A 25,131-nucleotide genomic window follows, 5' to 3' on the forward strand; every position below is an offset into this window, starting at 1 on the left:
CCAAGCCATTTTGGTTAGGCTACCATTTGAATATTGTATGAACAAAAAAACAGACTCAAATTATTTTATTTTACGCTACACAGAAATAAATTCATTTCGGTTTGGAATGACATTAGGGTGAGTAAATTATCACATTTTGGGGTTGAACAATAATATTCTTTAAGAGTTAACACATCATTTAAGTAAGGCACTGATATCTCTTTCATGAGGCTATTAAATTTCATTAAATCTATTAAAAAAAGTTTTAAAGAGGAAAAAAGCTTTGTCCTTAATTCATGGAATCCAGACTTTAAAACTGTTTTATAGCCTGTAGTTTAACTGTAGGCCAGTTTCATTTAAATGTAAGATCATGGTAGTCACATATTATATGGCTATATGGTTTCTAAAATATATAAAACATATATAATAAACTATTATATTTGTAAGTAAAAAAAATTCACCTGTAAAAAATACGAAAACAGCCTCTATAAAAGTGATTTATATGCTGCAATATTAATTTAAGTAATATAGCAACCTTTTTAATAAATGTTTCTTCCAAAACACCATATTTCTTCGCTGTTAGCTGCAATGTAAATTGTGGTTCTGCTAAAGAGAAACGTTTGTGTGTTGCCGTTTTCCACTTTACCTCGTCATGAACACATGCTCGCGGCTGTTTTTAGCTGATTCAACATAGAACCTGTAATGTTTCCATATCATACGATTGTATAAAACAAAATTCGGAGTCAAAGTGCCGTATAGAGCAGCATTTAAACACAGATTACGTTCGTCAGCGGACGTTCGTCACAACTGCATTGTGCGTTGTCTCGTTCCATGCGCTCAAATACTAATAAATAAATAGAAAAATAGCGCCTAATATGGAGGGGAGGTCTCGCGGTGGCTTGTCAATTCAGAAGACAAACCAATGGGCTGTTGTCGGTGCATGTTGTCAGTGGTACAAAAACAAAAAAAAAAACACATTTAAAAACACTACTGGCCCCAAAGTGCGTCGGCCCACCGGGCAAATGCCCGGTATGCCAGATTACCAGTCCAGCCCTGGTGGCGCAGGACATGAAATGATATCTGCGTCGGGCTGAAACTAGCAAAAAACACTTCACAAAATTATTTAGATATTAGTACAAACCCGATTCCAAAAATGTTGGGACACTGTACAAATTGTGAATAAAAACAGAATGCAATGATGTGGAAATTTCTACATTTTATTCAAAATACAATAAACTGAGATAATGTATAATTTTAAGGTAAAAATAAGTTGATTTTAAATTTCATGGGACCAATGCATCTCAAAAAAGTTGGGACAAGGCCATGTTTACCACTATGTGGCTTTAACTTTTCTTTTTATAACAGTCTGCAAATTTCTGGGGACTGTGCAGACAAGTTGCTCAAGTTTAGGAATAGGAATGTTGTCTTATTCTTGTCTAATACAGGCTTCTAGTTGCTCAACTTTCTTAGGTCTTCTTTGTCGCATCTTCCTCTTTATGATGCGCCAAATGTTTTCTATGGGTGAAAGATCTGAACTGCAGGCTGGCGATTTCAGTACCCGGATCCTTCTTCTATGCAGTCATGAGGTTGTAATTGATGCAGTATTTGGTCTGGCATTGTCATGTTGTAAAATGCAAGGTCTTCCCTGAAAGAGACGACGTCTGGATGGGAGTATATGTTGTTCTAGAACTTGAAAATACCTTTCAGCATTGATGGTGCCTTTCCAGATGTGTAAGCTGCCATTGGCACAAACACGCATTCAACCCCATACCATCAGAGATGCAGGCTTCTGAACTGAGCGCTGTTAACAACTTGGGTTGTCCTTGTCCTCTTTAGTCCAGATGACATGGCGTCCCAGTTTTCCAAAAAGAACTTCAAATATTGATTCGTCTGACCACAGTTTTCCACTTTGCCACAGTCCATTTTAAAGGAGCCTTGGTCCAGAGAAAACGTCTGCGCTTCTGGATCATGTTTAGATATGGCTTCTTTTTTGACCTATAGAGTTTTAGGCGGCAACGGCGAATGGCATGGTGGAATGTGTTCACCGACAATGTTTTCTGGAAGTATTCCTGAGCTCATGTTTTCATTACAGTAGCATTCCTGTATGTGATGCAGTGCCGTCTAAGGTCCCGAAGATCACGGGCATCCAATATGGTTTTCCAATATGGTTTTACTCACAATTTTTACAGTGTCCAAACTTTTATATATGATATTAGTATGACGCGATTTAGTATGATAGGGTCCTTAGAGTCAGGAGTGTCCACAACTTGACTATAGTGATTGTTGGTATATAACCTTGCGACAGCATTTTTTCTAACTATAAACTTTTTTCTTTTATAGACAAAGCTATGACATTCACATCACTGCTGTGGTTGATCAGTCTGGATTTAAATCAGGAAACACGCTGGATTTGAAAAATCCTTTTTTCCGGTAAGTACTACATAAATTTGGCATAAGAATAGTTAAGTCCTAGTCTTAGAAAATTTGGAAAACCAAGAAATAAAAGTCAATGGAGCAATCAACTCCTCACCAAACATTTGCTGTCCAGTTAGTAAACCAAATTGAGGTTTTTAGCAGTTGGCAGCAATTTTAAATAAATAAATCTTAGCAGAAAATATAAATCGGCTCCAAATGAACTCGTACAGAAAATGTGATTACTTATGTAACCGTTGTTCCATGCATAGAGAACAAGACATTGCGTCAGTAGCTGGTGCTGTGGGGAACACCTCAGATGTAACGATTGTAGGAGCACATGTACAACCATGGCAAGTGCCCTGTGCGTGCCACATCACTAGCACTATAAAGGGCACTATATGTAACTAGCACATTGCATATTTTTCTGAAGGTAATAGCAGCAGGCATGGCAGAGTATTGCAGCGCTACGTAGCATCTTGATCCCTACTCAGGAAACCAGGGTTGCTTACGTAACTGGTACATACCCCTTCATAGGTACACTCAACACTGCTTCATTAGCTGACACCATGGGGAAATAATACCAACTGTACCATAGTAGTGATGGGAAACTAAGGCTTTCTGAAGCGTTTGAGGCTTTCATCAAATTGTGCAGAGAAATGGTTCATTACTCAAAGCTTTACAACACTGTGCACACTAACGACATCTTGTGGTCAAAAGATGGAAAAGCTTTGATTGTTTCATATAATAACTCAGCTTGTGCTTTAAAACCATACAAGGCAATAAAGAGTCTGAGAATAGCATTGATGAAAAAAAAAAAAATCTTGAGAAGAAAGTCAAATAGGAGCAGTGTTCTCATCCTGAAATTCTCAGTGTGCCCAACTCCGAAACACTTTACGCATAAATCATGCATTACAAAAGGGAACCCTCTGTATCTACATACAATAAACCAAATGATGCAAACAAATCAAACTGCTCAATTCTAAGAACTTAAATAGAAGAGGACTTACATTGTATACAATAACCTGTTCCTCAAAAAGGGGTCAAAGCTCATTGCTTCTGACACCTGTCACTGCTACTCACTCTCTCACTAATACATGACACGTCCATGGAGTAAAACTCCTTGTGCTCTGATAGTTACAATGAAAATTGCACTTAATAGCAAACAGCTGCTTATGTTTGCTTGAATTTTTCATTACCTTGTGTGGTGTCGGTGTGCTTATCTTATAAATAATTTGTTAATATTACTTACCAGGTTACTTATCAGGTAAAGTTTACCGGATTTATGTTCCTTGAAGATCACGGTCTTCAAAACTTATCTGAATTTTAGTAATTTAAGTCTAGATCAACGATTACAAATTTGCACTGATAAAAATTAGATTGCATGAACGGCTTTACATTTATTGATTTCTAAAGGGCTTTTCACACTTGAAATTGTTAGCCCTAGGTCATTGTAACCCCCCGGGGAAATGGAAGGTTGGGTTATCTTTATTCACGTTTCATACTGCTTATATTATATTGGGGGTTACAGTAAATCCTGGGTATTCATAAACTGCCGTTTCACACTGCACATTCCCGAAGCCCGGTTTAAAGTCCTTATTTGCATATTTGCGATTTCAGTGCTACCGGTTTAAGCTGTTTAAGATGTAGCATTGCGCGTCATAATATTAAACTTTGTTGACGGTAATATCAAGTTTTTTTCTAGTTGAACTTTTCAAACTATGGTCTCCTCCTCACTCCAATTGTCACGGTTTCCATCGCTGTTTTGAATGTCTTTCTTAAGCTGAACACAAGGGAAGATATTTTGAAGATTGTTAGTAACCAAACAGTTAACTGGAGCCATTGACTTCCATAGTAGGAAAAAAAAAATACTATGGAAGTCAATGGCTCCAGTTAACTGTTTGGTTAATAATAATAATAATAATAATAATAATAATAATAATAATAATAATAATAGATTTTATTTATAATGCACTTTTCATTCCGAAGAATCTCAAAGTGCAACAAAGGGGGGAAAAACAACAAAAAATGAATAACAAGTAAAAATATAGAATACTACAAACAATCAACCAACACAGAAAACAGAACAGAAACAGAGCTGATGGTGAACAGAAAACAGCTGATGGTGGAAGTCTCTGTTAGCTCCGCAGCACACTGTGGTCCACTCCATGTTTCAGATTTCTCCCAGCGGCAGTGTCCCGATGACATCGCCGAGGCACGACAGCTGAAGACCAGATGATGGGTCTTCATGACGATTCAAGCGATGGGGATCGCCGCAGAACATTTTTCCGGGCACTTCTGTGGACACACCGGGGTCGGCGCAGAAGTCCAAGCCGCTCCACGGCCGCAATGCAGGACGGAACGGCGGCGTAGCCGAGAAGCGGAACATCCCAACATCATGCCGGACGCCGATGACGATGGCCCGGATGACGCTAGCCCGGTGCAAACTTCAGCCACCATGCAGCTTAAGCCCGAGGGAGACCACCAGTGAGCAGCCGCGGCGAGAAACATCAAATGTCCTCCAAACCAGAACCAACCGCAGCAATTCAAACATAAACATTAGAGAAGCGGTGGAAAATGGCGAAACGACGAACAACGTCCTCTCAGTGGCTGCCAGCAATCAGCAACAGTCCCAATTCTAGCTCTGACTGTTAGACTAGTCACAAACATAAGGAAATAAAATAAAATCTAAATCTAATAGTATATTAACATGATTTGTGGGTGGAGAAGCGGCGAACAGACAACGCCAGCGTCCTCTCCCCACGTTGCCTAGCAACCTCCGATTTCCGGTTACTGGCAATCTTCAAAATATCTTCCCTTGTGTTCAGCTGAAGAAAGAAATTCATACAGGTTTGAAACAACTTGAGGGTGAGTAAAGGATTACAGATTTTTCATTTTAAAATGAACTATCCCTTTAAGTGCACACACTGAGACGAGAGATGCATGTATCAACTTGTCTTAGTTAAGGGAATAACATAGTTTAATATGAAAAAGCGGTGGAGTCTCCCTTTAAATTACAAGTGTGAAACGCTCCTTTACCCGGGGTTAAAAGCGGTGTTTAACGACGATAACCTGGGGATAAGCGCAGTGTGAAAAGCCCTTATGATGATTCCAAAAATGCAAATCACAAGTTTTAAAATTCGCTGATATTTGCATCATTGTAATTCTGCTAATGCAGGCGATGCCTTTATGGATTATGTGCAGTGTTTTTATTTAATTTAATAACTTGCTTTAGGGCCTGTATTTTAAGATGAAAAGCTGTAATGAATATATAAGTATGTGATCTGTCTCTGTTTTTTTTACAGTTATGCCTGAATCATCATTCTCATCATTAGTCAGGTCAACCTAAATGAAGTCTGCTGGTCTATCACTCAACATTGCAGATAAAATATACAGTATTACTGCTCAGATTATAATCCACAAATCTGAATCTATGAACCCTTTTGAAAAATCCAGCATACGGAATGTTTTGCATGCTGTGATTCGGGAGTGCTAGTGGACCAGCTGCACCAGCTCAGTTTTGCTTGAGAACAACATGACTATGCTGGTCCACCAGATAGACAGGCACTATACCAGCTCTAACCAGCATAAACCAGCCTCGACCACATGGAATTCATGATGGTTTATGCTAGATTTTTCAGCAGGGAAGGTTCTGTGTGCATGTGATATTGTGATGTATGTTAATAAATACAAGGTGACTGAATAAAATTGCTTTAGTTAATTGGTTTTACATTTAAAGGGATAGTTCACCCAAAATGTTGGTCTTTAATTCACATATGAATATTGATCAACATGCACACATAAAGCACTTTGGAGCTAAACTCTGCAAGAAAGTGGTTGTGTCCGAAATCACCCCTATAATAGGGGACTCAAACTCGTGGCTTGACCCAGGGTATGATATATTTGGCCCCCTACTTGACATCAAATCTTAGTGTTAGTGCAGCCTGGGGAACTCAAATATAAATGGCGGATCTACGTATTTATTTACTCATGCGAAGAATCTCAGGACTAATAATATACAGTCTTGTTCAAAATAATAGCAGTACTATGTGACTAACCAGAATAATCAAGGTTTTTAGTAGATTTTTTATTGCTACGTGGCAAACAAGTTACCAGTAGGTTCAGTAGATTGTCAGAAAACAAATGAGACCCAGCATTCATGATATGCACGCTCTTAAGGCTGTGCAATTGGGCAATTAGTTGAAAGTGTGTGTTCAAAAAAATAGCAGTGTCTACCTTTGACTGCACAAACTCAAAACTATTTTGTACAAACATTTTTTTCTTTCTGGGATTTAGCAATCCTGTGAATCACTAAACTTATATTTAGTTGTATGACCACAGTTTTTTAAAACTGCTTGACATCTGTGTGGCATGGAGTCAACCAACTTGTGGCACCTCTCAGCTGTTATTCCACTCCATGATTCTTTAACAACATTCCACAATTCATTCACATTTCTTGGTTTTGCTTCAGAAACAGCATTTTTGATATCACCCCACAAGTTCTCAATTGGATTAAGGTCTGGAGATTGGGCTGGCCACTCCATAACATTAATTTTGTTGGTTTGGAACCAAGACTTTGCCCGTTTACTAGTGTGTTTTGGGTCATTGTCTTGTTGAAACAACCGTTTCAAGGGCATGTCCTCTTCAGCATAGGGCAACATGACCTCTTCAAGTATTTTAACATATGCAAACTGATCCATGATCCCTGGTATGCGATAAATAGGCCCAACACCATAGTAGGAGAAACATGCCCATATCATGATGCTTGCACCTCCATGCTTCACTGTCTTCACTGTGTACTGTGGCTTGAATTCAGAGTTTGGGGGTCGTCTCACAAACTGCCTGTGGCCCTTGGACCCAAAAAGAACAATTTTACTCTCATCAGTCCACAAAATGTTCCTCCATTTCTCTTTAGGCCAGTTGATGTGTTCTTTGGCAAATTGTAACCTCTTCTGCACATGCCTTTTTTTTAACAGAGGGACTTTGCGGGGTATTCTTGAAAATAGATTAGCTTCACACAGACGTCTTCTAACTGTCACAGTACTTACAGGTAACTCCAGACTGTCTTTGATCATCCTGGAGGTGATCATTGGCTGAGCCTTTGCCATTCTGGTTATTCTTCTATCCATTTTGATGGTTGTCTTCCGTTTTCTTCCACGTCTCTCTGGTTTTGCTCTCCATTTTAAGGCATTGGAGATCATTTTAGCTGAACAGCCTATCATTTTTTGCACCTCTTTATAGGTTTTCCCCTCTCTAATCAACTTTTTAATCAAAGTACGCTGTTCTTCTGAACAATGTCTTGAACGACCCATTTTCCTCAGCTTTCAAATGCATTCCTGTAATTGTCTGAGTCATCAGCCATCTAAGGTGATTTGGCTCAAAATCTCCTGTCTCCAAGCTCCCAGTCATCTGTCATGGCCTCCTGGGCCCAGAAGTGCCAGTTTGTGCCACCTTTGAGTTTCTGTGGCCATTCAAAATCCAGAACCAGAGATTCCTGTTAAGGCTCCAACAGGAGGTGGCCGCCCCCATCTTCAAGCTCTTCAATGTCACCTCATTCCCATCGATCATTGATTCGGATCGCCAGTGTCGCGTGATTTCAGGAGTTTGGCATGCGATCCGAATCATTGATCGATTCACTGATTCACAACCGTTTGAATCTTTATTTAAGGTTTGAACACAAACAAGGAAGAGAAGTTGTAGTTTTTGTTATTTTTGGACCAAAATGTATTTTTGATGCTTCAAGAGATTCTAATTAACTGATGTCACATATGGACTACTTTGATGATGTTTTTATTCTCTTTCTGGACATGGACAGTAAAGTGTGCATACACTTGCATGCGCTCTAGTACTAAATATAAAATATTGTGCTGCAGCCAGGCTAACAGGATCCAACAGAAGGGCACATGCATTGATATACCGTTTTACTTTATGCAATATGTGGGTAAAATGGCCATACGTGGATTTTCCCATTCAATACAATGTATCCATACACTGCATGTAATTCGCATATTTATGTGTATTTGGTGCGACGTAATGAAAATAGAAGTGTAATAATTGGTAACATTTTCATAATAATGCCTTGTATCACAGGAATATTGATAATTAATTTCTTTCCATCTTCACTTGTTGTGTCTCCAAATGCCTGATAAACATCAATCAGTCAACTGTATTTATATGGCGGTTTTACAATGACGATTGTTTCAATGCAGCTTCACAGTGTCAAACAGGACAATATTGCAACAATTTGATTTGGCTAGTTTATAGAATTAAATATGATAATTCTTACATTTTATTTGTATATTTAGCTGAATAACTTGGATCATAATTTTAGTGTCCCCAACTGAGCAAGCCAAGCCAAAGGCGACAGTGGCAAGGAACCAAAACTCCATCAGGGCATGAAGGAGAAAAATAAACCTTGGGAGAAACCAGACTCAGTCGGGGTGCCAGTTCTCCTCTGGACTATTATCAAACAGTGTATGATTATTATTCGGGCAACCTTACAGGTCAGAAATCATATTAGATCGGAATATTCAAAATTTTGGGTATCATGCAAGAGACGGGTTTATTTAGGGTGGTGTGTCGATTACACAAGAGTATGAATACTTGAAAGATCGGAGTTAATGCGCCGGAGACGGGTTTATTGAGGATGACGTGCGGGTGAGGAATATTCAGAGGAGACACCAATTGACACGGCTCAGCATACACTCCAGGATGCGTTGGTCATGTGACGCAGGTCCACCATCCGATCCGGACACGGCCTGGATCCGGCCGACAGCAGTAAACCTCGGGATAAACAGAGAGACTAACATTAGTGTGGTTGCCACTCTTTTATGATGTAACGAGTACATCAGGTATTACGGGAAGTGTTCCCGGTTCCGGCTGACCTAGTTAATGCAGCCTAACAATCAGTCAATTGATTTGAATAATGTAAGTTAAAAATGTTTTATGTGTATGCCATAGTAAAGAGATGCAATTTTAGATTTAAACTGACAGAGTGTGTCTGCCTCCCGAACAATGCTAGGAAGACTGTTCCAGAGTTTAGGAGCTAAATAGGAAAAGGATCGACTGCCTGCAGTTGATTTAGATATTCTAGGTATTATCAACTGGCCAGAGTTTTGAGACCGCAATAGACGTGATGGAGTATAAGGTGTTAAAAGCTCGCTTGAGTACCGGGGAGCTAAACCATTTAGTGCTTTGTAAGTAATAAGTAAGATTTTAAAATGTATGCGATGTTTAATAGGGAGTCAGTGTAGTGTTGACAGAACTGGGCTAATATGATCATACTTCCTGGTTCTAGTAAGAAGTCGAGCTGCTGCGTTTTGGACTAGCTGGAGTTTGTTTATTAAGCGAGCAGGGCAACCACCCAGTAGAGCATTACAATAATCTAGCCTTGAGCTCATGAACGCATGTATTAACTGTTCAGCATTTTGCATTGAAAGCATGTGCCGTAATTTAGATATATTTTTAAGATGGTAGAATGCGGTGAAACTGAAAAAACATGAAATGGACGTTCCCTTCAGTAGACATTTATGAAATCAATGTCATGTTTTGTAACAGAAAATTATATTGACCCCATCACATTTTCCTGAGATATTAATTTATAACAAACAATTTGAAAAATAATCTGATTTAAATTTTGATTACAAAATATAATTTTCAATAAGAGGGCTAAACATTAATGTCAGCCATTTTAAAGACCAAGAAGTTGTTGCCCTGGTGGTGGTGGTGGGGGGGTATATATAAGAGTATATATATAATAATATATATTCTTATATATCTCTATACTCATTTGCTTTGTAAATGCTCTACAAAGACATACAAAGCAACTCACAAATACACAGTGCTCATTACATAAACACAAGAGACTAGTATGTGTTCACACTAGTAGTTTGGTTCGCTTGGTTTCTTTGGTGCAGACAGAAGAAAAAAATTGGCCCTGGTCCACTCAGCGTTCACACTGGCATTTTAACATCGAACCTGCCTTTGGAGGACACATTCCAAGGTAGGAAGGCATCAAAGCACGTCTGAATCTAATGTTAGCTTCACTTCCTGTCTCATGAGATATCTTCACCTGATCGAGTTTTAAAGGCAGCCTAAATGTATCCTTCTCTGCCTTTGATATCCCACAATCCTCTTTGCTCCATTCTGTGACACTTTAAAAAAAGATGGTGACATACACTGTAACAAAAATATTTAAAAAAATAAGTTACCTGGTTGCCTTAAAAACATTTTTTTTTTTAATTAAAAATTTGAGTTAATACAATTTTGCAAGCATATTGGGTAAATGTGTGTGTTTTATTTGTGATGACGCAGTGAAACATGCCAAATTGTACTATTTTCATGATTTATCACATTTATTTATTTGGTTCAGATACAATATTTTTAGTTTATTAAACCAATTTCCTTCATTGTAAATGGACTGCATTTATATAGCGCTTTTATCCAAAGCGCTTTACATTTTTGCCTCACATTCACCCATTCATACACCGACGGCGATGTCAGCCATGTAAGGCGCCATCCAGCTCGTCGGGAGCAGCTGGGGTTAGGTGTCTTGCTCATGGACACTTCGACACTTGGTCAGGTGGAACCGGGGATTGAAACCACCAACCTTCTGGTTTGTAGACAACCTACATGAACCACTGAGCCACTGCCGCCCCGTCATTGTATCAACTCAAATTTTTAATTTCAATAAACTCAAAATTTTAAGATAACCAGGTTACTTACTTTTTTTTAGTTAAACCAACAATCTCGTTGGTCTCGTTGGCTAAATCTCGTTTCTGATTGAAATATTGTTTCTTGTATCTGTCCCAAACAGAAATAAGATTATTTTTCTCACCTATTTGGCAGATCATTTTGCTTGTTTTAAGCAAAAACTCATTTAAATGATTTCCCCCAGGAAACAAGAAATTTAAATGCATGTTACTCATAGTAAATGCATCTTAATTTAAGAATCTTTAGATATTTGGACTGGAAACAAGAAAAAATACTAAATAAGAAGGGCATTTTTTGCAGTGTTCAGGAACTCCAGATTGTAATCCAGTTTTATTGTCCGAGGCTCCATCTCTCTCCTTATCCTCTGAGTGCTGATGTTGCTGCTCCAATGGAAGGGGTTCAGAATAACCCTCCTAGAAGACCAATTCAAGCTTGTAGACCAGGGGTGTCCCATTCTGTTCCCGGAGAGTTTAGTTCCAACACACTTGTCTGGAAGTCTAGTGATCCTATTGGATCAGTGCATTACATCTTAAAGTCAGCCATCTGCTGTCTGTGTCATGAAGGATAACCAAAGAACGAGAAAATCCCAGCAAGCAATAGCTGTCATTTCACTCCCTCGGGACCGGATATAGCACGGCTATGAGTAACCCACTTCAAGTCAAAATAACATTGAATTTGGTTATATGTCATTTTAGCCAACGTAAAGATGTATGACATTCATTCATGTAATCTAAGTCAACAGTTATTTCAAGGTGTTTGGTTTGGTTTCTTTGATATGTTCTAATGACTATACTTTATTCTTGGATTATGGTTAGACTTCTAATAAATTGGCAGTCCACATTTTGCCTTATTTTAGCCCTAGATGTCAGGGCTGTGTTTGGGCGCTATTAGACGCCTTTTAAAGGCAAAATTGCTTGCTGGGAATAACTCACTGTTCCTGTTTTAAAGACGTTTAAAGCTTTTATATGGATTAATCTATATTTAATTCATACAGTGAGGACTATGAAGTTTAATTTTAAATTTGATTACTTTATTACATTTCTGTAGTGTTTTTGACTGGTATTACTGTTAGATCACATCTCATTAATATTCAGTTGAAGAATTCTTAAGTAGCTTACTTAAAACTCTCTGAAAAATACAAATTAATCTCTAGATATCTGTTTTAACGGTGTTGCTTATTAAAAATAATAAATGAACAATACATACATTTTGAATTTACTTAAATGAATCACGCAAGGTGATTTACTAAGGTTTAAGCTTTGCGTCTGGCACCAACAACCATGCCATGCTCAAAATTGCTTAAATTACCTTCCTTATCCATTCTGTCATTCAGTTTGGAGTTCAGGAGATTGTCTTGACCAGGACCACACCCCTAAATGCATTGAAGCAACTGCCATGTAATTGGTTGATTAGACAATTGCTTTAATGAGAAATTAAACAGGTGTGCCTAATAATCCTTTAGGTGAGTGTATGTGCGGTCAAGGATTAGGTGTTAGCGAATGAATAAGAGGTTTGCAAATAAAATTTGTAGGTATACATTGGCATAATCATATAGAATATGAATACTGTAGTAAATACATGTTTTAATGACATGGGTCCTCCATAAATGTATAATTTAAAAATAAAACATCTATAAAAAGAAACATCAAAACAGCTGTCTCAATTTGTTTTTAATAAAACTGCAAAACAGTCAATGATTTACAGTACAACCTCAATTGTTGAGACAGTACAAAGATTGCATTAAAAATAAAAAAATTTAGAGCAAGCCTCCAAAACTTTTGTGCAGCCATATGCAAAACTGCTGATAACAGACTTACTAACAGAATGACATCTAGCTGAGACAGTGATTAAAAAAACAAACAAAAAAAACATCATTATACATATAACACATTCCCCTTTACTGTAGCCTGACCTTTTTTCCCCCCTCCCTTTCTAACCATCTGATCTGCTTTCTTTTGCCTCTTTGTATCAGAAGTAGGATACATCATCTAAAAAGAAGTTTAAAACGTGTAGTGGCGTACAATAAGGACAGGCAGCGTTATTATGACACAAACATGATTCAAGATTTAATTCTACATTTCCAATTGTACGAGTATCAAATAATGAATCGCAAACAATTCATCGCAAATATTTTAGCATGTCATTTTGTTGCCATATCAATTCAGAGAAGATATCCAGAAAACAAATTGAAATGCTGAGGAGCTGCGATAACTGTAAATATCAAATATCCTAATAAAACATAAAAGATAAAATAATAATGCCAAATGTATGGTGCGACTAAAGAATAATCCACAGTGCACCTGAAACAATTATCTCGCTGCTTAGACTACTCTTCACTTAAAGCAGAAATCACGCATTTCATTTTATAAAGCTAATTTACCAGTACAACTCGAGACATAAAAGGGGACAGCCCTATTGCACTCTGCTCTGTCATGATTACAAATATGTAATAACATTAAAATCCATGTGACAAAGAATATTAAGAAGATGAAAGAAAAACGAAAAAAACAAACGCGAGTGTAAACCAGATCTGTTAAGACTGGCACGATATATGCACAACTGGTCCTTGCGGAATGATGGCTTGAGGGTTTTTGAGAATACTTGTTGGTTTGTGTGCACATTGAGACAGTGGACATCAAACACCCAGTTTGTTGGCCTGCGTCAGCACCACCTTCAGGACTGGCATAAAGGCGGACGTCTCGCTAAAATTGCTGTTGCTTACGATGTGCGTGTGGATGTTGAGTCCGTCGGTGTAGCAGCGGCACTCGATGCTGTGGGCCATATTGTGAAGACCGCTTACAATAGCTGGAGATAGCTGGAGAGAAAAAACGGTATCTAAGTTTGTGTCTCAATCAAACCATTGAAAAATCACAATATATTAATAACGGCAATAAGGAAAGGGACTGTGGCAGCAGCAGTTTTTACTGTGGAAATGTGCAACACTACATTAGCATACACTGGATTCAATTAAGTGTTTGTTAACAGTAAAATACTCACTGTTTGTTCTCTCAGCTTGTCATAGAGATACTCAAGCCTCTTATGAGCATCATCCAACTTCCTCTTGGTTTGCTGTTAAGGATGAAGGGGAAACTTGGGTTATTTGGAATCCTGGGGAATTTAAAAATGGACAGACAGAAGTTGCAAAAGAAAAGGCCAAACAAACATTACTATTATTGGTTCCTCTGCAGTAAGTGAAGGGGAAGAGTTATTAAAGTGTCATGAAACCCCCCTGTTTTAGCCTGGTCGTTTATACCTCAGACTTGCAAAAAGCCTCTAAAAACAAGCATGTAAAACTGTGGAAAAGTGGGAGTTTAGAGGGGGGAAGAGGGGAGACAACAACCAATAAAACACAGATCCCTTTTTATGCAGACACATGAATATTAAAATATGATCATGGAGAGAAATAAAACAGTTGAGGGCACCTTGATGTATTTTAAAAATCTAACCCCATATGACAACAAACTGACACGGCAGGGAGAAAATGAGGTAGAACATTGAAAGGGTTAGTTCACCCAAAATTTATCCCATGATGTACTCACCCTCAAGTCATCCTAGGTGTATGAGACATTCTTCTTTCTGATAAATAAAATCGCAGTTCTATTAAAAATGTCTTGGCTCTTCCGAGCTTTATTAAGGGTGGCGACTTGTGTTGTTTTAAGCCCATGAAAGTGCATGTATCCATCATATAACTGCTCCACACAGCTCCGGGGGGTTAATAAAGGCCTTCTGAAGCGAAGTGGCGCATTTGTGTAAGAATAATATACATATTTCAAACTTTATAGACTGAAATGACTAGCTTTCGGCGGTCAGGACTCAGGTGCTAAAAGTTCTCCCATGATGCGATGTACAGAATATCAAATAAATATTGATATTTTTCTTACACAAATGCGCCACTTCGCTTTAGAAGGCCTTTTTTAACCCCCCGGAGCAGTGTGGAGTTGTTATATGATGGATAAATGCACTTTTATGGACTTCAAAAATTACCCAGCAATCACTGCCATTATAAAGCTTGGAAGGGCCAGGACATTTTTTAAAATATAACTCCGATTGTATTCGCCTGAAATGAGAATGTTATATACACCTAGGATAACTTGAGGCTGAGTAAATCATGGTCTTATTTTCATTTCTGGGTGAACTATCCCATTAAGGGTCTAATTATATTTTCAGTACATTTACGAGCAATAGTCTCTGAACAAATGACACGCCAGTTTAACACTGACTAGAATAAAGGCCTAGTTTACACTCCCGAATATTCAAATATTTTCTTCATTTTTATTGAAAGTAAATGCCGTTCCGATCTGATATGTGATGGGGAACGGGAGCGAGTTTGGCAAAAGGCAGATTCGAACCTCAGATCGATTCAACAAACCATACACATTTTTTTAGCTTGAAAGTAAAAAAAGAGGATATAGCGCCGAAAGGCCATTTCCATAAACAACTCTGAACACCAGTGGTGTGAACTGTTTTGACACGCTGCTCAATTTAATCTGTAGAAAGAGTAAAATGATGCTACCGTTGTCATTATGTCACAGTCCGGTTGGAACCAAGCTGGGGTCCAGACCCAAAACGTGGTCCACTATTTGAGGATGCCTGCTTTAGGGGCTCTGGAGAATTAATGATTCATGCTCCATACCCTTTCGAATAAGTTATTTGACTTTGTGCACATCCCTACTGGTTTCTATAGCTTTAGGAAAGCAGGAAATCATGAAAGGTGAGATTGCTTTAATTAGTGTCATTTCACTGTAAACAAACCGGGTCTGAAGCAGCAGCCAAGCATTTCTGGATAAGTCCCTCAAATGTGGTCTTCAGGACCACGTGTTCCTCAGGGATTGGCTTCTTGGTGATCTTTTCAGTGGGTATGGACTGATGTGGACGAGAGAAAACACAGAATAAAGTATAACATGGGTAAAAGACAAAGCTAATGACCATTTATGTGTTTTGCTTTTAATTTGACAAACTAATACCTTAATCACATCTCCAATTGGTGCTCCAGGCGCACCTTCCATGTTAACCTGAGGCATGTTGGGATTTCTGCTTGGGGGTCCCAGTGGCTGCTGTTGGATTGGGGTGAAGGTTGTAGGGCCTACATGCTGATCTGAAACCTGTTGATGCGGTTGAAGGGTCTGCATATTTGGGACAGCAGGGACCTGAGGTTCCCCTAGAGGGGCCATAATGGGTGCTGTGATGGGTGCTGGTGGAGTGAAGTGGTCTGGTATCTGAAGACAAAAAACAGAGAATCTTTGTTTGAAATCAAGGCAAATCCATGTGCATTATGCAGAGGTGGACAAACTACACAACTTTATTACTTGAGTAAAAGTAAAAGTACTACTGGTCAAATATTACTCCGTTACAAGTGAAAGTTGTAAAAACTGATTTATACTTAAGTAAAAGTACTGAAGTATTTGTTTTCAAAAGTACCAAAAGTAAATTTTCTTTTTTAGGTCAACGCATTATTTTATTATTGTTGTATAAATGCACATTATGCCATCATGTTGGTTTAAGCTGATCAGTGATGCTCCATCCGATATACTAGCATACGACTAACTTAAACAAATTTAAATTTGTGTATATAAGTTACAAAGCTGCTGTCACTTTAAGGCCTAATGCACGGATCCAATACACTGACACACATCTGATATTCTCCCAACTGTTTACTCTTCTCTCCCAGAAATTTACAGTTTTGAACATTTTATGAGACATGCATCAAGGGTACAAGCCAAATTAACTAATCTTTAATTTTTTCAGAAAACTGAAACATATACGTTCTAAGTATCGCATACTGTGCCGAGGAAACATCATCTTCCATTCCATACTTTCCATATCTAAAAACTGATCATTGTTCAAAAACTGTTGGGAAATTTCACATAACCCTACAAGAGTGATTACTGATAGGCAGCAAAAAAAAAAAAGACTTTTTAAAGAGAAAAAAAAAAAAATCCTCCACTGACTTTCCAAGCTGCTACAGAAACGACTTTTGACTTCGAGGACCTTGATAAAAATGTGGAGTAAAAAGTACAATATTTGTCTTTCAAATGTAGTGAAGTTAAAGTCATACGTTTCCAGAAAACATAATACTCAAGTAAAGTACAGATACTCAAAAAGTGTACTTAAGTACAGTACTCAAGTAAATTAACTTAGTTACTGTCCACCTCTGGCATTATGAGCAAGCACTCTTCAATCAAACCCACCTTCTTCTTTTTGGATGCTCTGTTCAGTGTGGGGGGATCGTTCCAGCCGTTCTGAGGTCCTGAAGCAGAACAAAAACAGATCTTCACATTAGATTTCAATTGGTGGTGATGCACAGTCCAACCTGCTGTACCTCTGAGAGGTTAATGCCAGGTGGATATCAAACCATGTCTCAAAATGTATAGTATAGACCTGTTATTATTAATTACATCACACTGATTGGAAGTAGGTTCTTAATCACAGCTACTCAGGACTAGTTAGAGATTTTTCTGCAGGCATCAAAGAACCCAAGAAAACAATCAATGTCAAAAACAAACAATCATTGGACAACTAATGTAAAAGGATAAGCTAATAAAGCCAGAGTGAGGTTTTGAAAGTTGCCGCTGACCTACATTGCTTACCATGCAAATGCAGAACAAAACGATTGCTTATTTTCAGCCACCACTAGATCATTATTACATGTATTAATAACTTCAAAATGAGTGATTGAAGGGTTAGTTCACCCAAAAATGAAATTGATGTCACTAATGACTCAACCTAATGTTGTTCCATCTTCGGAACACAGTTTAAGATATTTTAGTCCCAGAGCATATTCAGTCTATGCACACTGTACTGTCCATGTCCAGAAAGGTCACCAATGTCATGTGATTTCAGCAGTTTGGATCAAACTGCTGAAATCATGTGACATTGGCGATCCGAATCATTGATCGATTCACTGATTCATGGCCGTTTGAATCTTTATTTGAGGAACACGGAAGAGAAGACAATGCTGAATAAAGTCATAGCTTTTGTTATTCTTGGACCAAAATGTATTTTCGATGCTTCAAGAGATTCTAATCAACCAACTGATGTCACATATGGACTACTTTGATGATGTTTTAATTAGCTTTCTGGACATGGACAGTATAGTGTGCATACACTTGCATATGCTCTGGGACTAAAATATAAAATATCAAACTGTGTTCTGAAGATGAACTTACAGGTGTGGAACGAACGACATTAGGGTGAGTCATTAATGACATCAATTTCATTTTTGGGTGAACTAACCCTTTAATACATGTCAAAATAACTTCAGAAAAAAACAAAAAAAACATCAACGTGCCAAAAATGATTGTTAGATGATTAATTATTAATAATATGAGCTAGACAATTATGGTCCGCCATATTAGATTGGTAACTCTTTATAAATTCACCTTCCAAAGACCAGGTGTCCTGGTTTAATCCTCCTGTAAATAAATAAGGTAGCTAATGTATAACTTTTCTAATAACTTATTTTTGAACAACATGATTATAGTTTAACATAAACATGTAATCAACATGTTAATAAACTGCAACTGTGACCGCTGGAAACCATTTTTAACTGTTGTGTAACATGTTTAACTCAACTGCTAAGCACTTTCAAACCACCTGTTCATCTGTACTAGTTGAAAAATAGCCCTTTGTCATGGCAATTGTGTTTGTACAAATATCCTAGTTACAGTAAAACAAACAAAAAAAATCTGAATATATTTTAAAATGTAATTTATTCCAGTGAAGCTGAATTTCTATCAATTTCACCTGATAATAATCCAAAATGTTTCTTGAGGATCATGTGACATTGAAGACTGGAGTAATGATGCTGAAACTTTGAAGCTTTGATCACAGCATCACATTCAGGCTTTGATTACATTTTACAACATATTCATACAGATATTTACAGTGAGGAAAAGAAGTATTTGAACACCCTGCTATTTTGCAAGTTCACCCTCTCAGAAATCATGGAGGGGTCTGAAATTGTCATCGTAGGTGCATGTCCACTGTGAGAGACATAAAAAAAAATCCAGAAATCACACTGTATGATTTTTAAACTAATTATTTCTATGATATAGCTGCAAATTAGTATTTGAACACCTGAGAAAATCAATGTTAATATTTGGTACAGTAGCCTTTGTTTGCAATTACAGAGGTCAAAAGTTTCCTGTAGTTTTTCACCAGGTTTGCACACATTGCAGGAGGGATTTTGGCCCGCTCCTCCACAGGTTTCTGGCGTATCGCTAAGAAACACAGAGTTTGAGCTCCCTCCAAAGATTCTCTATTGGGTTTAGGTCTAGAGACTGGCTAGGCCACGCCAGAACCTTTATATGCTTCTTACAGAGCCACTCCTTGGTTATTCTGGCTGTGTGCTTCTGGTCATTGTCATGTTGGAAGACCCAGCCTCGACCCATCTTCAATGCTCTAACTGAGTGAAGGAGGTTGTTCCCCAAAATCTCGCAATACATGGCCCCGGTCATCCTCTCCTTAATACAGTGCGGTCACCCTGTCCCACGTGCAGAAAAACACCCCCAAAGCATGATGCTACTGATTTCTGGATTTTTGGGGGGATTTTGTCTCACAGTGGACATGCACCTACGATGACAATTTCAGACCCCTCCAAGATTTCCAAGTGGGAGAACTTGCAAAATAACAGGGTGTTCAAATACTTATTTTCCTCACTGTACATTATTACATTACATTACTGTTTTTTTCCCTGTATTTTGTATCCCTGTAGCCTTGGTGAGCTGAAGTGAGTCTTCTACCAAAAACAAAAAAATGTAAATTAATTCTTTATTCACAAGCCTAACTTTTGACAGGTATGTATATATATATATATATATATATATATATATATATATATATATATATATATATATATATATATATATATATATATATATATATATATAGTGAGTGTGTGTGTGTATTATACTGATTGATCACTTTCATCAACCATGTCTTGGATGTTTTAGCACTAATGCTGTGTGCAGACCTGTTCTCTGGGAGGCTGGAATCAGTGCGGGTTCATTCTGAGTACCTGGAGCTCTTGCTACTGGAGGAGGAAGATAAGCTGTGGGCGACCCCGGCCCACCATGCTGGAAAGACACTCCAGAAGACAGAGGTGGAGGAGAGAAAGGCTGACCTCCCTGAGGAGGCCCAGAAACCATAGGAGGTGGTGCTGGCTGAGAGGAGGCAGGATGCATGAAGTGTGGAGGATAGACAGCAGCAGAAGCAGAGGATGAAGGAGGAGGAGGAAGAGGAGAGGCCATAGAGGAAGAGTAAGATACAGGTTGATAGATGCCGGGTGTGAACTGCTGAACAGGGGGGTAGTCTGATGTTCGTGAGGAAGAAAAGAGAACAGGCAAATGGAGTTAGTCATTTATAGAGGCAGTCACATTACAGCCACAGTTACAAGTGTGTAAATATTAATTCAGTACATCTGAAACAGCTCTAGTGATCTTTAACCGTTAACATACATCTGAATACAAACACAAGCAAAAGGTTCATGCAAAGAGTTTATAGCATTCTTACAAAAATCATGCACTGCATAAGTTTAAACTTGGTAGTTCAAGTCTGTAATTTCTGCACCACTGGTGGCACAAACAGAATAACTAAATCTAAGTGTCGCTCACTGATCTAGCAGAATTGTTTTGTTTTGAACAGATTTCCATGCTTTTCCAAGGGTGTTCCAGACAGATGATCACTGACAAAAAGACAAAATGATCCACCACCAACCAGTGTAGTCATTGTTCACAAAAAGTAAAACTACTCAATTTCCAGTAATGGATAATTTTCATAATTTATTCAAGCTTTTGCGGGTTGCTAACAATTGTCTAAATTTGACTACAGAGGCTGTCGGGGACATTAAACAATCACGTAATTTCAGTCGTATTCGACTCGTGGTGATTCTATTGTTATACACACACAGCAACGGCCAATTTGGCATGTCCAATACACCTAACCTGCTCGTCTTTGGACTGTTGGGGAAAACAAGAAAACCTGTAGGAAACTCAAGCAGACTCTGGGAGAATATGCAAACTCCATACAAAAGGGCCAGGGCTTGAACCGGGAACCTTCTTGCCTTCAGTGAACCTTCAGTGCTACCCACTGTCACTGTGTGTTATGATATTCCCCCCACAGTTCCAAAAAACTGTTCACAGAAGCAGAGCATGAATTCCAGCGCAAGACCTTGGGTTAACGGTGAAAGAGCATGAAGGAAGGTGTAGTTAAACATTTAATATTATATATATATTAGGGATGAACAATACAGTTAGCCCACGGTTCAATACATACCTCGGTTTTTAACCACGGTTTTTCAGTTCGTTTTTTTTTTTTTTTTGCTATTCTATTCTTAGGCGACAGGAAGAGAAAAATGTTAAGGAGAAAATGTATTTATTTCAATACTCTTTCTTTATTTTACTTAAAAGACTTAAACTTAAAACTTTACTTAAAAAAACCTTGTACACATTCCCAGTGTATTGTATTATATAAAATAAATATATATAAAGCTTTACAGTGGCAGCTCAGACATGTAGCCTACAGTAGCATTTACGTATGAAATTGAATGAATACATGTAGGCTAAAATTAAAACTACATTTGTCTGCATTTTTATTTTATTTTTTATTAAAATAATTTTAGAGGTGAACTGTCCCTTAAAGGACAGCGTGTTCACTAGGCCGCGCTGCTGTCAACTGAAGACCTGGTCAGTGGTCACATCTCATGCACGCGATTATACTTTCACTTTAGACATATCCGACTGTGTTTGTATGTTAACCTTGTGTGTATTTGACAGTATTAGCGCAGTAAGACTGTCCAGTAATCACATGTGTTTGACAGATGATTAGTGCGCAGCTGCACGCGCTCAATGCAAAACTGTGCATAGCCTATGCACGCAAATGAAATGTTTAACCGGCAAGGCTTTAAAACACAGGTAAACACCCCCTAACTTTAGTGCATATGATTGGATATTTGCTCATATCAGTGTGTTGACTCACAGGCACACTAAAAAGGAGCGGAAATTAATTGAGAGAAATATTTCAAACAGAGAGAAATAGAAATAATTAATTAAATGAAAAAACGAAAGAAAAAAAACTCAATTCATCAGCGCGTATTGAACCGTGAATGCCGACACCTGATTTACAACAGAAATGTAATAAACAACCGAAAATTATACCTAGTCAAATATCAAAGTATTCAAATTTGTCAAAATATCCTGTTTTGAATATTAGAAAATATCCTAAATCGATTAAATGCAATTCATGAATATGTTTATTTTGGTGAAACACATACATACCTACACACATATACACATACACACACACACATATATACAAATAAATAAGGACTTCTGTCTCTCTACACTTACTCTGGTACTGCTGCGAGTACATGTATGGAGTGGAGGAAGGTACCGATGACATCACTGGAGACTGAAGGCCAAAGGCTGGAGGTGTGGACTCGGCCTGAGAACAGAGAAAAAGAGACGTACATGTATTTAGTGAGCCTTCTGTCACAGCGTGATCCAATGATCCAGGCTGCCTCCAACACTAGGATGTGCAAATCTACATATGTATTTTATTAAATGTTGTTATACTACACTACCACTCAAAAGTTTGGGGGATACTAAGATTTTTTTTCTAACAATTAACAATGAGCAATACATTTGTTAAAGTATTTATTAATCGTCAGTAACTTTAAATAAAAATACAGGTGCTGGAAAGATTCCTCCAAGATTTTAAACCATATTGACAGGATGGCATCACGCAGTTGCTGCTGATTTGTCGGCTGCACATCCATGATGTGAACCTCCTGTTCCAAAGCTGCTCTATTGGATTGAGATCTGGAGACCGTGGAGGCCAGTGAACTCTCTGTCATGTTCGAGTTTGAGATGATTTGAGCTTTGTGACATGCCGTGTTATCCTGCTGGAAGTAAGATAGTCCACGGTCAGCAACAATACTCAGGTGGGCTGTGGCATTTAAACAATGCTTAATTGGTACTACTAAGGGACCCAAAGTGTGCCAAGAAAATATCCCTCACACTTTTAGACCACCGGAAGCAGGCTGAACTGCTGATACAAGGCAGGATGGATCCATGCTTCATGTGGGTTCCTCCAAATTCTGATCCTTCCATCTGAATATCGCAGCAGAAATCCAGACTCATCTGACCAGGATTTTTTTTTTAATCTTCCATTGTCGAGTTTTGTTGAGTCTTTGTTGAGTGAATTGTAGTCTCAGTTTGCTGTTCTCAGCTGACAGGAGTTGCACCGGTGTGTCTTTTGCTGACGTAGCTTGTGTGCTTTTTTTTTTAAAGTTGTGTGTTCAGAGATGCTTTTCTGTACAACTTGCTGGTTATTTGAAATACTGTTAACTTTCTATAAGCTTAAAACAGTCTGGCCTTTCTCTTCTGACCTCTGGCATGAAGGCATTTTTACCCGCAGAATTGCCGCTCACTGGATATTTTCTCTTTTTCTGACCATTCTTCTATATGGTAAACCCTAAAGATGGTTGTGTGAGAAAATCTCAGTAAATTGGCAGTTTCTCAAATACTCAGACCAACAAACATGCCAGGTTAAAAGTCACGTTTCTTCCCCGTTCTGATGCTAAGTTTGAACTTCAGCAGATTGTCTTGATCATATCTACATGCCTATACGCATTGAGTTGCTGCTATGTGATTGGCTGATTAGATGTGTTAACAAGCACAAGTGCAACAAGAAAAAGTGTTTCAAGTAAAGTGCCCGGTTAGTATATTTTAAAATATATTTTTTCCTGTGATGGCAAAGCTGAATTTCCAGAATCATTACTCCAGTCTTCAGTGTTAAATGTTCCTCCAGAAATCATTCTACAATATGCTGATTTGATAGTTTGACAAACCAGACCCACATCAAGATGTTAGGTCTGGGAACACACCATTGACAGGGTTCAATCCGAGGGGCGTGATGAACGGTTGTCTTACAAATTCTCTCTGCACACAATAGGATAGCGCTACAACCAACCAGAGCGCTATCAGTGCTGAGACAACAATCACAAGCGGGTTGTGGCTGAGTCCCATGCATTTTCTCACCAGCGGAGCTAGTTGATAAGATTAAAATGTTTGCCGTATCCAGTCGGCAAAACACTGAACACATTTTCACGAATGACTTCAGTCCCGTTCTTAGCAGGGAAGTAGCAGGGAATTCAAGCAGAACAGTAGCAACTCTGCCGTCATTATGTTAAGCCTACCCACCGACTCTATACACGATGTGATTGGCCTGACTAGAGTTTGTTTTTTTAAACTCGCAAGCCAACGGGGAGTTGCGTCTAGATTTTATAGGCTACTGATCCTATTTGATCCTTAAGAAACATTTCTGATTATTATCATTGTTGAAAACATAATATTTTTGTGGAAACCATGGAAAAAAAAGAAAATACTGACCCCAAACTTTTGAACGCAAGTGTATTTGTACAACATATTATTACACTTGGTTATTCGGTTAAATGCAAAAAAATATGTTACTATTTACATAAGGGTGCATCTGACAGCTAACTAGTTTCTCCTGTCATGAATTGCACACACGGCATATTTCATAGAGAAACATGTTGACAGTCTAATTTTACAAACCATCGACATTAAATTGTCAAAAAATTCTGACTGCGTTCATGGAGTAGTGAACAAAATAGCTTCAGCATAAAATATCTTTAACAATCACATGTATAGATGTGAATGATTTTAAAATGATCGTCCTTGGAAAAAAGCAACTGAGGAGCTGTTGCGATGTAAAGTTTGCACAAAAGACGAAGACGCAGGACAACAGTCTGGAATCTAAAGGTTGGATGGGGTGTTTGATATGCTGTAAGACTTGAACAACTCCACTGTGTCAGTGGAACAGAGGAGGTTTGATGATCAGTGATAAGAAGTTATTAAATACATAAACACTGGAGTAACATCACACCACAGTAGCCAGTGAGACTATTTGGGTAGCTAGTGATAGACATTCAGTGGTACTGTATTTACACGAAATAAGTCCCTTTTTTATCATCTGAAATGTGCTGCGACTTATATTTCAAAGCAGCTT

At 38.2% G+C, this 25,131-nt stretch overlaps 2 protein-coding genes across 11 annotated transcripts in view; one reads left to right on the forward strand and one right to left on the reverse strand.

Annotated features, from left to right (window-relative positions):
- carm1l (coactivator-associated arginine methyltransferase 1, like) overlaps positions 1-6,099 on the forward strand; it is a 36,420-nt gene extending 30,321 nt beyond the window's left edge. For 2 of the 3 annotated variants that reach the window (XM_067434162.1, XM_067434164.1), the window contains exons 12-13: positions 2,320-2,409; positions 5,697-6,099. In XM_067434162.1, coding sequence (XP_067290263.1) covers positions 2,320-2,409; positions 5,697-5,706 — 100 coding nt within the window. In that variant the 3' untranslated portion in view covers positions 5,707-6,099. Of the gene's footprint in view, positions 1-2,319; positions 2,414-5,696 lie in introns of those variants that run through there. The other variant, XM_067434163.1, reaches the window with a different exon arrangement.
- Positions 6,100-12,759: 6,660 nt separating this feature from the next.
- Positions 12,760-25,131, reverse strand: part of sec31a (SEC31 homolog A, COPII coat complex component) — a 35,362-nt gene continuing 22,990 nt past the window's right edge. For 3 of the 8 annotated variants that reach the window (XM_067434075.1, XM_067434072.1, XM_067434068.1), the window contains 8 exons: positions 22,449-22,542; positions 20,075-20,413; positions 18,483-18,515; positions 17,292-17,350; positions 16,068-16,319; positions 15,856-15,966; positions 14,101-14,172; positions 12,760-13,918 (listed from right to left, as the gene is read on the reverse strand). In XM_067434075.1, the coding sequence (XP_067290176.1) occupies positions 13,739-13,918; positions 14,101-14,172; positions 15,856-15,966; positions 16,068-16,319; positions 17,292-17,350; positions 18,483-18,515; positions 20,075-20,413; positions 22,449-22,542 (1,140 nt within the window). In that variant the 3' untranslated portion in view covers positions 12,760-13,738. The remainder of the gene's footprint in view (positions 13,919-14,100; positions 14,173-15,855; positions 15,967-16,067; positions 16,320-17,291; positions 17,351-18,482; positions 18,516-20,074; positions 20,414-22,448; positions 22,543-25,131) is intronic. The other 5 variants (XM_067434074.1, XM_067434073.1, XM_067434070.1 and 2 more) reach the window with 4 other exon arrangements.

This window comes from Pseudorasbora parva, chromosome 23 (assembly GCF_024679245.1).
Source record: "Pseudorasbora parva isolate DD20220531a chromosome 23, ASM2467924v1, whole genome shotgun sequence".
Lineage (NCBI taxonomy): Eukaryota > Metazoa > Chordata > Actinopteri > Cypriniformes > Gobionidae > Pseudorasbora > Pseudorasbora parva.